This window comes from Pseudopipra pipra, chromosome 18 (assembly GCF_036250125.1).
Source record: "Pseudopipra pipra isolate bDixPip1 chromosome 18, bDixPip1.hap1, whole genome shotgun sequence".
NCBI lineage: Eukaryota > Metazoa > Chordata > Aves > Passeriformes > Pipridae > Pseudopipra > Pseudopipra pipra.
Window position 1 is genome coordinate 5,804,908 of NC_087566.1, and position 13,945 is coordinate 5,818,852.

The 13,945-nt window shown below is 62.5% G+C and overlaps 1 protein-coding gene across 2 annotated transcripts; it reads left to right on the plus strand.

The window, feature by feature from the left end:
- The first annotated feature begins 216 nt into the window (after positions 1–216).
- On the plus strand, positions 217–13,944 carry LOC135424020 (tRNA (32-2'-O)-methyltransferase regulator THADA-like). 2 transcript variants are annotated; one of them, XM_064674793.1, is made up of 31 exons: positions 222–388; positions 948–1,125; positions 1,313–1,399; positions 1,682–1,709; positions 2,047–2,195; positions 2,388–2,510; positions 2,747–2,867; positions 3,113–3,264; positions 3,779–3,863; positions 4,171–4,307; positions 4,672–4,869; positions 5,244–5,940; positions 6,037–6,189; positions 6,282–6,391; positions 6,525–6,685; positions 6,934–7,100; positions 7,372–7,557; positions 8,073–8,224; positions 8,613–8,756; positions 9,029–9,133; positions 9,326–9,526; positions 9,794–9,944; positions 10,062–10,296; positions 10,439–10,678; positions 10,808–11,033; positions 11,154–11,360; positions 11,545–11,783; positions 11,983–12,165; positions 12,636–12,902; positions 12,986–13,191; positions 13,306–13,944. In XM_064674793.1, exons 1-31 carry the CDS (start codon positions 285–287, stop codon positions 13,575–13,577), a joined length of 5,664 nt encoding a protein of 1,887 aa, XP_064530863.1. In that variant the 5' UTR covers positions 222–284; the 3' UTR covers positions 13,578–13,944. The 2 variants fall into 2 exon arrangements, 1 of the variants encoding a protein (XP_064530863.1); XR_010435057.1 differs by lacking the exons at positions 12,636–12,902; positions 12,986–13,191; positions 13,306–13,944 and having other exon boundaries at positions 217–388; positions 11,628–11,783; positions 11,983–12,110.
- Position 13,945: the final 1 nt, after the last annotated feature.

Here is a 13,945-nt window from a genome sequence, read left to right on the forward strand (position 1 = left end):
TTTTCAGCCATTCTGGGGTCTCTCGCTTTTAATTGACTGTGGAAACAGTTTGGGATGATGGTGATGCTTTTCAACCCCTGGCACGCAGCCGGCGGTGGATCCAAGAATTCTGCTTCGCGCGCATCCCTCCTCCCGAGCGGCGCTCCCGGGAGCCCCGCGGTGCCCGGCGGTGCCCGGCGGAGCCCGGCGGGCCCGGGGACAGCGCTAGGGGGGGCCGCTGAGCCCGGCGGAGCCCGCCCGAGCTCCAGAGAGCTCTATGGTCTGTGGTGCCGGCGCTCCCGGCCATGGGAGCGGAGCGGGAGGCGCGGGCCTGCGCCGCCTTCTACGGGACGCTGGGCATCGCCTCGCCGGTGCTGTCCTGCCTGCGCTGCCTGCGCCAGTTCGCGGGGTAAGACCGCGGGCCCCGGGGAGGGAGCTCCCGGTATCCCCCCGCTTGCGGGTCCGTCGGGGAACCCCCGGTGTGGAGCCCCCGCATCGCCCGGCGCGGATCTCGGCATCCCCCCGAGCATCCCCCCGGCGCGGGCCGGCAGGGAGGGAGTGTGAGAGGGTCGGTACCCAGCAAGGGGTTCGAGCTACCCCCACGTGTCCCCAGTCCCTTCCAGCCTGCTCTGTAGCAGCAGGGCAGCAGTCTTTAGGATTTTTCATGTCCTTCTGCACCGCCCGCCCCGCCCCACAAAGGGATTGCAGGCTCTAACCTTTGAGGAGTTCGTGTCGTTTCCCCCACGCGATCCCCCCTTCCCCCCAGTGCAGTGCTGAGTGCAGTTGGAAGAGAGGACCCTTGCAAGATGGGCCACTCCAACCCTGACACCTAACCAGCTGGAGCACCCGAACCCAATCCACATTGCACTGGAACATTCCCACCCCAGACCCGACTGAGCCAGGGTATTCCCCCCACTACAACCTCCACCGGGCCGGGGTATCCTCACCCCATGCCTGTGCTGTTCCAGGAGTACTGCCAAGAGATGCAAAGAGAAGCACCTGGAGGAGGCTCTGCTGCTGACACGAGTGCTGAGCGAGGGTCTGCAGGCGCTGGGTGAGGCAGAGGCACGACCCCTGCTCCGCTGCATCCTGGCTTTCCAGATGGAGGCAACCAGCAGCTCCAGCTCCTTCCAGAAACTGGAACAGGTCTGTAACACAACTGGCTGGGCTGCGACTTCAGAGCAACTGTTGGGCCCCGCTCTGCCTGGCCCTGGCATGGCTCTGGAGCAGAGCATCCTTACTGGAGACACTGCAGGCTCTCCTGGTAGCACTCTGCAGCCGGTGTCTCTGGGGGGTCTGGGCACAGTGGCTGACTCAGGGTGTCTCCCAGCAGATGGTGACCCAGCTGGCAGTGGGAAAGGAAGCCCTCCTGGCCCAGGAGGTGGGCACGCTGCTGGCTAGCCTGGCACTGCAGGGAGAGGTGAGAGAACCTCAGCTGTGCGGTGGCACTGACTTCCATGGGGGTTTGGGTGGAGACTGTGTGACAGGGACCTCCTGGTTGGGGTTGCTCGGGGTCCTTCACTTCACTTCCCACCATTCCGGGGATTTGCCCTTGGTTGCAGCTGGCAACATGTGGCTGCCCATCACACCAGCCCTCTGCTCATCCCTGGGGCAGCTTCTGGCACAGGCAGGACCCTCCTGTCCAAGGCACTGAGCCCCAGCATGTCATCCCGTGGGACAAGCTGTCCTTCTGCCCCTACAGGTGCTGTCTCCTGGGGACCTTCAGTCAGGTCAGTCTCTGTTCCTTCCCCTCTGGGGGCTTCTCCAGCCCACACCACCAGTGCACGGGACATCCCCTGCCCCCCCAGACTGGGTCCTCTACACTCATGGGAGGGGGGAGCGGGGATCAATCACATCTGTGGGATCTCTGCAGAGGTCCCAACAGCACAAAATGCTCTGCCCACCCACCTGGGACAGCTGAAAACCAGGCAAGCCAAAGCATCCCCAGCATCCCAGCCCCATTCCCACCTCACTTACCAGCACCACAGCCCTTGGCTGAGCTGGGGGAGCAGGACTGGCTGTGAGCACAGTGCTGGGATGGCACTGATGGTGTCCCCTTGCCCACAGTGTGCATGTTCCTGGAGGAGAGCAGTCTGGGACGGCAGCACTGGCGGGAGAACCTGGCCCTGCTGCTGCAGCGCCTGGCCAGCACCCTGCACTGGGTGCTGCAGAGCCAGCCCGTGCCCAGCAGCACCTGGGGCTACCTGGGTGTCAAGGTAAGAGCTGGATTTCGGAGCAGGAGAAGGATCAGTACCTGCAAGGACTGGCTGGGCACTGGCAGCAGTGTCCAGGAGGGGTGTAACACATCAAGCCACTTTAAATGGCCATTCCTGGGACATCACTGCTTTTTCGGAGGTGAGGGATACTGATGGCCATCCCTGTGGCACCCATCCCTCCTGCTCCTCCAGGCCTGCCTCCAGCTCTTCCAGGCGCTGCCAAAGGATGTGGCCCCCCTGGTGTGGAGCGCAGTGGGGAAGAGTGAGACCCTGCAGAGCCTCTTGGGACTGCTGCTGGAGGTGGCCTGGGGGAAGGTGAGTAAGGCTCTGAGAGGGACAGGGCTGCCTGTCCCAAGGAGCAGAGCAATGCCATCCTTCCTAGGAGCTTTCCCCATTCTCTTCCCCAGGGGAAGCCTGCAGAGGCAGCCCAGTGTCTGGCATGTCCGAGGGACCTTGTGTAGCTGCCTGCAGGAGCATGGAGGAAGCAGTTAAATGGGGTTTGGTTTTAAATGGTGGTTTGAGTTGTGCCTTTGCCTCCCCTGTGAGTCCAGGCCCCGAACAAGGACACGAGGCTGCTGGCGGGCACAGCCCTGAGCATGCTGGTGAACACGGCCCCACAGCCCCAGCGTGGGGCCAGCGCCACACTGACCCTGTTCCAGCTCCCCAGCCAAGGTGGGTGCTCCATCCCGAGCTGGGAATGGCCTCTGGCAACGGGTGACAAGAGTGTTTGGGTGTAAGGGGACAGAGGCTGGTGCCAAGCCGGACTCTGCTGCTGTGTCTGTCTCTCGGGGTCTGGGAGTCCCAGCTGCCTCTGGCCATCTCCCATGGCCACTCTGGGATGAGCCAGGGTGGTTGCTCTCAGAGCAGCATTTGGCTTTGCCACCTTCCTGCCATCCAATGCAGCCATTTTCCATCAGGCACTGGGGAGCTGAAGTTTGGGGAGCTGGCGGTGGAGGTCCCCCCTGTACTGGAACCAGATGGGATAGAGAAGCTGGTGCTCACCAGAGGTTTGCTGACATGCTGCAAGACAGACATCCTCAGCTGCCAGCTGGAGGGCTTCCCTCACAAGGTAGGAGAGCTCAAACCCAGCAGCCAGGGCGAGAGAGCCCTTGGAGAGAGCTGGCAGCCTCTGACAGGGGCTGTGGCTCCCTGGGAGATGCAGCCAGGCTGCACCGCTCCACACCAGCAGCTCTGTGCATCCCATTGAGCACAGTGAGTTAGCCAGGCACTTGCTTTTTCCAAAGACATCTGAGCAGGGATTTCCCTCTCCTGACGGGCTGAGAAGCCAAGCAGTGCCAAAAGTAGCCCCTGCACAAGCAAAGCTGTGTTTCACCCCATGGTCCCACGGGATCCACCCAGAGCTGCCCCTGTGGAGCACAGCCTCCAGCCCTGCCCATCTCCAGCCTCTCCCAAGTTCTCAGGAGCTGAGGACTTTCAGACAGGGAGTGAAAGTGAGCAATAAGCTGCTGAAAGAGCAGGAGAACCAGGCAGCATTCTCCTTGCCTGTCTCACAGCAGGGTTTTCTCACCCTGGAAAGCCTGTGCCTGCACCTGCCTATTCCCTGAGCCACTGTGCTCCCACAGGCCTGTCTGCTGCTGGACGTGGTCTTTCCTGCTGTGTGTGCCCTCACCAAGGAGCAGAAGGACTGCCACTACTACTGCTTCCAAGGTAGGAAGTGAACCTCCCTGCCACAGTGGGGAGGTTTGAAAGGTTCCCTGTGCTTGTGGTGCATAGAGCTCCCATGTGCTTCGTCTTCTCCCTGGGAAGATGCTTTTCTGGATCTTGGTAGCTGGTTTGGAAACTGCTATTAATTTCTGCTCCAGCCCCAAGGACACTGACCCTCTGGGGCTCTCATGTACCTAACGGAGGAACTGCTGCCACTGCACACAGAGTCCTTAAGCCCCCAGCCCGTTGCCGGCTCTGCTGCAGGCGAGTCTGGGGGCAGGGGCTGCAGCAGAGCTCTCTGCTTTGGCAGCCTGTGCCCTGTGGCTGCAGCGCCTGCGGGAGAGCCTTCCTGCCATCTGGCACCTGACGGGGACCCGCATCCTGGCCCAGGACACCGAGCTGCTCCAGCAGGTCACGCAGCTGCTGTGGGACAATGCTGAGACCCCGGTAAGGCCAGGGTGCCAAAGGGCCATACCATGGCAGCCAGGAACAGCCCTTCCTTCAGCCCCAGCCCATAGCCACCCCCTGGCCTGTGGCTGCTAGGGCAGGGGCACCCACTCTGCTGAGGGCGTGGCCGTTGTCACACACAGGTTCTGCAGGGCCATGTCCCAGTGTTTCACCCGCCCTAGGGCAGCACCCACCAGCACAGTCCCAGCCTGTCCACACTGCTGGCTCATTGCCTGCCACCCCCATATCCCCAGCTTCTAATCCCAGGGTTACCAGCCAGTACTGAAAGTCCACAGCCACAGAAAATCAAGATAGGAGAGGGAGCCCACCTTAACCCCTCCTGTTTGCTGTCCTTCTCCTGCAGGTGGAAGGGGTGTCTGAGTTCATCCACAGCTCCTTCCAACTGCTCCTCGAGATCTACCACCTTGAGTGCCAGCACTTCCAGGATCAGGAGAGATCCCTCTACCGACAGATGCTGCAGAGGGTGGTTTCAATGCCGTGGCAGATTAAAGCAAGATATGTGCCCCTGTGTGCCATCATCCCCTACATGGGCAGCCAGCAGGTAGGGAAGGCGGGGGAACGGGGAAACTTGGTTGCAGCTGGCACTGCTGCCAGGGAGGCACAGCCTCTGTCCGTTGCCTGTCACCTTCTACCCAGCTCAGCCATGTGAGCAGGCAGCCTTCTCACCCAGGGGGGCTGTTTTAGCATCACCCAAGACATGATATCCCTTGAGTAGTGAGCTACAGCAGTGCATCCCTGGAGAGTGCCAGTGGGAAGGAAAGCTTTGCCTATTGGTGCCCACCTAAAGCTGACCAAAAGCAGCTTGAGGTGGTCAGTGCCAGGGCTGACTGCAGTGTAGTCTGTACCCAGATCTGTCGCTGCCATATGCAGGTCTCAATCTGACAGGGAGATGAGGGTCACCTGCCTTTCTCCCAGGTGCTGGATGCCTACTCGGACCTCCCGCAGCACCTCCTGAGCTGCCTCTCCACCAACCACCTGTATCCTGCTGCTGCCGAGGTCTACAAGGTGCTGGTGCGGCAGCAGCTCAGCGAGTGGCAGGAGGGGCAGCAGGGCACAGAGGCAGCTCCGGCAGAGCGCTGGGCACTGTGCTGGCTACCCCTGCTCTCCCAGGCCCTCCGCTCCCCCCTGCCCATCCTGCAGAGCAACGCTGCCAACCACCTCCTCACCTGGACCCTCCGGCAGCTCCCGGCCTCCCAGGCGCCGCTGGCCATCCAGTTTGGTGGCCAGGACACAGCGTCACTCCGGGCTTGGGTCTCGCTGCTGAAGGCACAGAAGAGCGTGGCAGGGGCCCTGCCGCTGCGGGACGAGGCTCTGGAGCGGCTCTCCTGCTGCCTGGGCGCCCGCGAGGAGGGCATTCGGCTGGCAGCACTGGGCCTCCTCTGCTGCAGCCCCAGCACCAACCAGCCCCTCTCAAGCACTGAGATGCAGCTGCTGCGGGAGTTCCTGCCCCTCAACCTCAACTGCGACTCCTCCTCGTTCCGGCAGCTGCTGCAGGCAGCGGTGAGGAAGGCGCTGGTCCGGCTGCGGGACAGCTCACTGGCACAGCTGCGGGGGAAGGTGCCGCGAGGCACCGAGCCAGGACAGGGAGCTGGGCAGCTCAACCAGGCAGTAGGTGAGGCAGCCACTCAGCACCTCCACCACAGCCCCAGGGGATCCACAGGTGGGTGCCCAGCCCAGCATCCCTCACTGCTGTGTCCTCTGCCTGCAGCCTTCGTGGAGTGGCTGCTGCAGCTCAGCATCGCCTCACTCAGCCCGGGCTCCAACTACCAGAGGAAGAAGACGGCTCTGCTCCTCCTGGCTGCTGTTTTGGAGACCTGCACAGACACCTGGAGCCCCAACAGGAAGAAAGGCCAGCCCCCACGTGAGTAGGGGAAACCTACCTGGAGTATCACCCCTGGGCTGCAGGGGTGATCCCTGACAACCCCATCCCACTGCCCCATGTCCCCATCACAGGGACCATGGCCACACTGCTGAGCTACGCCAAGCAGAGAGGCTGCTGGGACTTCTTCTCCCAGCCCAATTTATTGGCACTGCTGAGCTGCTTGCAGGACAGCACTAACGAGGTGAGCCTCCTAAAGACAAGGAGAGGTCATAAAGATGCCTGCCTTGGCCTCGAGCAGGCTCAGAGGGGAAACCGACCACGCTTCCCATTCTCCCATGTCCCACTTTCCCCCCACCTCTTCTCTGTCCTGGCAGATCAGAGACTTGGCCTCGGAGCTGCTTGTCCGCTACTTCCCTGCTACATTCCCTGAGCCCATCGCCCTGGCACTCTTCCAGCTGGCCCAGGACACCCTGGGCAGCCCCCGAGTGCAGGAGGCTGAAGCTGGAGCTGTGCTGATGAAGACCATCCTGCAGAAGTACGAGCTCCTGGCCCCTCCCTCCCTCTCCCTGTGGTGGCACAGGAGCCCCGAGAGTGCACTGGCAGCACTGGTGCCTCACTAGTTTGCGTTTATATCTCAGGGCAGCAATGGCTGGCGTTTGCGACAGCCTTGCAGTGGGGAGGGTTGGGGCACAGGAGCCTGCACCAGGGGAGGAAGGAACCTCATGGCACAAAATGAGCAGGAAACTCCCCGGTCCTCGCAGCAGTGTCTGCCTCTTGCCCCAGGTCAGACAGTGGCACCATGAAGAGCCTGGCCCTGGAGGCCGAAGCAGCCCTGACGCTGCCCAGCCGAGGGCTGTGCTTCGCCCAGCACCTTCTCCACCTGCTGCAAGCCCAGTACACGGTGGCACGTCAGGACCTGCTGCGGGCAGCGGCCACCGCACCCATGCACGGTATGGCCCAGCCTGGCAGGGCAGTGAGCAGCTCCTGCAGCAGCTCCCCAGGAATTAGAGCAGGCAGGAATTGCACAGGCAGGACTGAGGCCACATGTGCTGGTGCCACATCCTTGCCTCAGTTTCCTTGTATTGCCATTCCCCCTGCCCAACACGCCCTCACCCAGGGCCCTGTCCTTGCCCCTGCCCATGAGCCACATCAGCCACGGGCTCAGGCAGGAGAGCCAGGACAGTGCTGGCACCGCAGTGACCAGGGGTGGGTGTCCTGCAGGAGCCATCGCAGCCCTGCGGAGGTGCCTGCTCCAGGTGCCGGAGGTGGCCGTCTCCATGCAGGCAGCAGAGTTGGCTCAGAGCTGGCAGGAGCTCCTCACCCGCCTCGTGACCACGGTGAGAGACGTCACCTCCCTCCTCCTGGGTGCTCTGCAGAGCCAGCAAGGCCCCGGCACCAACGAGCAAGGTGAGCATGTCCCCATGGAGGGAACCAGCCCTGGGAACCACTGACACCTGAATCACAGCCATTCCTGACCCAGCAGCCCTCCAACCTGGGTGGATGCAGTTGCTTTGGGCTCAGTGTCTCTAGCAGGGGACAGTGCTGGGGTTGGGCACAGAATGTTGGCCAGGGAGTGAAGTCCAAAGCAGGACACCTGGGAAGGATGCTCCAGGTTTTGGGAAGAGGGTCCTGGAAGCTGCAGGAGCTGGGCAAGGATCCTGGAAGCTGCAGGAGCGTGCCTGGCTTTGAGTCCCTTTCTTAACTGCATGTAGAGGCAAAAGCCTTCCAGAAGCAGCAAAACACCTGCAAGATGGAAGCAGCTGGAAAAGCAGTGGGCAAAGGGCAGCTGCAGTCCTGAATGGGGCACATGGCAGGGCAGGAGCCACTAGGGGCCAGACAGGGATCTGTCCCCCTGAACCCCAGCAGCACCCCCTCCTGCTGACCCACACCACCCTGCTCAGACAAGGCTTTCCCTTTTGCAGCTGCTGCCCCATCATTTGCAGAGATGGGGAATGCCATTGGCTCCCTCATCATGCTGGGGAAGGACCAAGGGCAGGAGGAAGAGGAGGGGGACTCAGTCCTCCTGTCAGAGGAGCACAGCCTGATCCTGACATGCTGCTGGGTGTCAGTGAAGGTAGGGATCCCTTCTTCATGGTAGTGGGAGAGGGGCAGCCTGGCATGGTGCTCACCATCCCACCCACCCCAGCTGCTCTTCACCTCCCCTTGGGGCGTTCACCCTTGCTGGGGATGAACACGGGGGAATCTGTCCTTACCTCAGAGCTATCACACACATCCTCACCCCTTCCAGGGAAGATGCAACCACCAGCCTTCCCAAAAGCACCTCCCCTCCCTGCCTGTGCTTTTGAAGCTCAGCTGGTTCCCAGACACTGACAGCCCCCAGTTATGGCAGAGCTGGGCTTCCCAGGTTGCAGCCCTGCAGCTGCCCATCCCAGCTCCTTTCTGACAGCCTCACAGCTTATCCTCCTCTATGCCAGTCTTCCTGACCTTCTTCTTCTTCCCAGGAGATTGGGCTGCTCCTGGGGGGCCTGGCTGAGCTGCTGCTGGCCCCAGCACTGCCTGCCAATTTGGGCCCCCTGCTGCCACTCCCCACCCTGCAGATGGCCACCAGGGTGTTCCAGGAAATCCTGCTGCGGTGCCGGCACTGGGTAAGAGCATGCCCTGACCTCTTGCCTGCCCCTTCAGCTCTGTCCCTGCTCTGGCCTCACTGGTGTGGAGGGATGGCGAGTGGAGCAGGGCAGAGTCTGCTCCAGGGCAGGACATGGGGACAGCTGGAAGCCCGTGGCTGGGATCCCCTGTCATATCCCCACACCATCACGTCTGCTTGCTTTCTCCTTTCCCTCTGCAAAGAGGTTTTTGGGGTGGGGGGCTGGTGGATGCAGCCTTTGGGGTGCAGGGCCCTGACACTGCTGTGCCCCAGGGAGCAGTGGAGGGCTGCAGCATGGGCTTCACCAAGTTCTGTGCTGCTCTGCTGAACCACCCGGATGTGGAGCTGCAGGCCATCCCCCGGGCCATGCTGGAGCAGGTACTGTGCTCGTTGTGCTCCTTGATTCCCCCATGCCCCAGGGAGCCCCGGGGTTGTTTCCCTGTGTCCTCACTCCCTGGGGCAAGCACCCTTCTGGCAGCCAAGATGCTGGTGCTGGGCACTGCAGGGCAGCTGCAGGCTCCATGCAGCGGGTTTCCAGCCATATCTCAGTGGGTTTTGTTTCTCTGCCAGGGCTTGGAGGCGCTGAGCGGACCCCGCAGCAGCTCGATCACGCGCCGTGCCGCCGGCTTCCCCATGCTCTTCCTCTGCATCGTCAGCGGGGAGGCCCCGGCGCAGGCACGGCCGCTGCTGACCCGCTGCATCCAGACACTGCTGGCCTTGGCCACCACGGCACTGCCACAGGACTGGGACCAGACCCTCGACCTCCCACAGGTGGGTGTGGGGCTCGGGGCTGCTGGAGCCTGTTGGGGACAGGGTGATCTACACAAGGTCCCCTGAAGGGAGCCGCACTGGGTATCCAGTGCTGGTGTGGAGACCTCAGAGTGAGCAAAAACCCAGAGTCCTGACTGTGCTGCTCAGCCCAGCAGCCCGAGAGCTGCTGGCCCCTTGGCTCCCCTGTCTTTTCCCACCATCTTTTCTTCCTGTGGCAGCACGAACGCCCTCCCTGCCCAGTGATGCTGATCCCTGCACTCTCCCCAGGTGTGTGCCCTCCATGTGCTGCAGACGCTGGTGCGTGGCACAGGGCTGGGTGGGGCGGTGCTGTGCCACGCCACACCCATGATGGCCCTGGCACTGCGGGGCCTGGGCTCACCATGCTGGGCCATGAGGAACGCGGCCATCCAGCTCTTCAGTGAGTACTGACAGGGAGAGATCCCCACACCCCCGGGTTCGGAGCCTGGCTGGGGTGAAGTGCAGGGGGTCGGGCAGGGTTGGATGGGACCTGACGCTGCATTCTCTGTCCCTGCAGGCGCCCTCACGTCCCGGCTGCTGGGGCAGCCGCGGAGCCACGGGGAGGGCTGCCCGGCGGAGGGGGTGAGCCTGCCCGCCTTCCTCGGGCAGCACCCAAAGCTGGGTGCTGTGCTGCTGGATGAGCTCAAGGTGGCCACAACGCCCATGCCAGGGGGGCTCCGTCTGCACCCCGCGCTCCACGCCATCCTCACCCTCCTGGCCCAGCTGCATCCTGGTGCTGACGGTTCCGGCAGGTGGGGGGGCAGTGGGGATGCTCTGCCTCAGCCAAGGACTCCTACACTGGGAGGGGGTCCTGTGCTGCTGGGGGTGGCCCTGGCTCTCAGGGGGTTTTGCTCTGACTAGAGCATCACAACACGGTGCCTTTTTGCTCCACAGCTCCTCTGCTCCCTTCCTGGGGCCACTGCTGGGACTGGCAGAGAGCCCCATCTACGCCGTGCGAGCGATGGCTGCCAAGGCCCTGGTGCCCGTTGTCCCACCACCCCGGCGCCGTGGGCTCCTCCTGCAGCTCGCCCGGCAGCTCCCCACGGCACCCGGACGGATCCGCTCGCACAATGCTGTCCATGGGCACCTGCTGCAGATGCGGGCGCTGCTGGCCTCTGCCACGGGCACCAGGGGGTGAGTGGTGCCAGGCTATCCCCCCACCTGCAACCCCTGTGGTCACTGCGTGCCAAGAAACAGCTTTTTGGCCACAGAAGGGCGGCCAGCCCGGCGTTGTGCCCGTGGTAAGGCCGTGTCTCCCTGCAGGCTGTCGGCCGAGGCGCTGCGCCCCGTGGCTCTGCAGCTGGAGGCGCGGGGCTGGCTGCTCACCCCTGCCCAGCGCTGCCCGCTCGTCCGTGCCGCCTTCCTCCAGGTCCTCGCCCTTCTCCCTGCATCCTTCAGCCCTGGCTTCGCCCAGCACATCTGTGATTCCATAAGCACTGAGCTGGGCAGCCTCCTGCCGGGGGGAAAGCCAGGCCGTGCCGAGCCACAGGTACCGCTGCCTGCCAGGAAAATCATGGCCATGGCCAGACTGGCAGTGGGCCTGGGTGGGGCACAAGGACCGCTCGCTCGAGGCTGAGCACTGGGAGAGGAATCCTGTTTTTTTCTGCAGGTTGGCTTGGCCGTTCTCCACCAAACCATGGCCCACTTCATGTGCAGCGAGGCAGCTCAGCTGGCAGACAGCGAGCGGATTGCTGCTGTCTGCTCCCTTGTCCAGCAGCCCAGTCCCGATGTCCAGCTTGCCATCCTGAGCTGGGTGGTCGCCAGGGAGGGAGGAACATGCAAGGAGCTGGAGAAGGCTCTCAGGCTGACACTGCTGGTATGACAAGGCTCAAAAAGTCACCATGTAAAGCAGGGGGTTCCCAGCACACCACACAGATGGGATCCCTGAGAAGCACAGTGTTCCCCAGGCTGAGGGTGTGTGGGTGGGGGGCACTTGCCTGGTTGACACCCCGCAGTGCTGGGACCACTAACCATGTACCTTCTTTCCCGTTGTCAACTAGGAGAGCTTGCGGCCGGTGCTGCGAGAGAGAAGGGACAAAGAGTTCCTGAGATTGTACCTTGAGGCTTTGCTGCATCTTTACAGAGATCCCTCATCATGGTCTCAGGAAGCTTCCCACAGACTCCAGGGCTCCTGGGCAGCATGCCTGGAGATGCTTCTGCACATGGTGGAGGCTGAGCGTCCTGGCCCTGACCTCCTCTTCCAGGCGCTGTGTGCTGCCAGCCTGCTGCTCGCCCACTGGTAGGTCCCTGCTGCTGCCGGGGAGCTGCCCGACTCACCCAGCAGATTCTTAGTCCTTGCTGGAAACAGAGCCATGACTTCTATAAATCACAGCTTTGCACCTGGGTCCCGTGATCTCAGCGCCGCTGGTGGACTTTGGTCCCCGTGACGGAGCGGGAAGGTGTGCCTGAATCCCCTCTCCTTCCCTGGCCTCTGGCAGGTTCGGGGACGAGGACGGCCCGCTGGTGGAGCGCTGGTGCGCGGCGCTGGAGGACTGCTGCCGGCCAGCTTCGTGCGAGGTGCTGCGGCTGGCGGCCGCCCGCTCCCTGCAGACGGCGGGGGCCGCTGTGGTGTGGCGATCCCTGCGAGCTGCCCGGCCCTCGCTTGTCCCCGTGGCTTTGCGGTAGGTCCCCGAGCCCATCCCCGGGGACGGCTGCACTTACAGGAGCGGTGCTGCCCCGTGGCCGCAGCACGTTCCCAGCAGCACTGCTCCCTGAAGCCCTAGCTTGCTGCAGGTTAATTGACTCTGCAAAAGGTGTCCCCTGCAAAAAACTCATTGAAGAAAACCCCACTCGTTCAAAAATCACTGGCAGCCAAGAGCTTGCAGCCTACAAAAAAATGCCTGGTTGGCATTTTAATAGAAGCAGCCAGTCCCTTATGAGCAGCAGATGACACTGCTGGATCCCTCAGTCCCAGCATGGTCCCTGCCCTCCCAAGCTGCAAGTTCTTGAGTGCTGGTTGTGCCTTTTACAGTCCAGGAGAAAAGTCCTTCAGGGACTCACAGAGACTGTGAGTGCTTCCCTCCCCTCCAGGAAGGCTGCAATACTTTGTGTGCAGTGTCCTTCCCTTCTCTTCTCTCTTCCCTTTCCCCAGGCTGATAAACATGGCCATTCACCTTCTGCAAGACGAGGAGCGGGAGGTCCGGCACGAGGCCTCAGGTTTTGCCAGCCTCCTGCAGCAGAACCTCAGGGAGCCACTCCGAGATGGCTGCACCTTTGTGCAGGACAATGTGGGGCTCCAGAGCCTCCTGCAGCTCCTTCTGGGAGAATTCAGGGAGCACCCTGAGACCTTCAATTCACTGCTGCAGCACCTCCCCATCCTAGATCTCAGGAGCATTGTGGAGGAGCTGGAGGCCAACAAGTGAGCTGTGGGCTGGTATGAAGGAGTGCAGGGTACCCTGGAGCCAGCCCTTGGCTTCACTCATGCCTTGGCTTTCCCTGCAGAGCTGCCAGCCTGTACAAGGAGGATGAACCCAACGTTTTTGCAGAGCCAGCCGTCCTGGCACAGCAGCTGCTCCCTGTCCTGATGCAGCTCCTGGAGAAGGTGCCTGCTGGCAGCCCACTCCATGCCTCGGCTCTGCACTGGCTGGAAGCCACAGGCCCCGGTGTGCTGCAGGAACTGCGGTACTGCAAGCACTGCTGGAGCCAAGGTATGGCGAGTGTGGAGCCCCCAGGACAAGTGAGCTGGTGTCTCCATCCCCAGGCCAGCTTTTCCCTGAGAGACCCCACCGTGCTCACAGCTCCTTCACCCTCTCTCTCCTCAGGGACTGGTGCCCACTGGGGGATGAAGGTGCTGGGCTGTGCCAAACTCCACACAGCCGTGGCCATCCTGCTGGTGAGGGCCCGGCTGGTGGTACGGGTGCTGCAGGTACTGGGGGAAGGTGCCACTGCTGTGCCAGGGCTGGACTGTGGCACCCAGGAGCTGGAGCAGGAGCTGGAGCTGGTGCAGGGGCTGCTGGTGCAGCATGGGCTGGCCCCTGTGTCCAATCAGGGCAATGCACCAGGAGAGCTGGGACCACCATCTGGGACTGCCTGACACCTCCTGGCATGCAGTGGTGTGAGACGAGACCCTGCAGTCACATCCCTCTCTTTGCTGGATGCTCTCTGGCCACCAGCCAGGCCTGTGGGTTCAGTGGTTTAACTCAGGGGAATCACACACAGTGGGGGACACACTCACTTTGTTCCCACTGTTTCCTAACTGTCCACCTGACTCCAGTGCATCATCACCTTGGACTGTGCCCAAGGCATCCCTGCCCTTGGCTCTGGCTGGCAGGGAAGGCCCCGCACGCCAGAGCCCTCCCATCCCCTTGTGCTCCTCAACTCCCACCACCTGTTTTTTTAACCAGTGTTTTTGTCCACGGCCAACCTGGGATTTCATCCCAAATAAAGAGGCCAAGAACGTTC

Coding starts and splice junctions, on each gene's coding strand:
- LOC135424020 (XM_064674793.1), top strand. CDS start 285: ATGGGAGCGGAGCGGGAGGCGCGGGCCTGCGCCGCCTTCTACGGGACG. Junction 3,864..4,170: donor CCACTACTACTGCTTCCAAG/GTAGGAAGTGAA, acceptor CTGCTTTGGCAG/CCTGTGCCCTGTGGCTGCAG. Junction 13,192..13,305: donor CAAGCACTGCTGGAGCCAAG/GTATGGCGAGTG, acceptor CTCTCTCCTCAG/GGACTGGTGCCCACTGGGGG.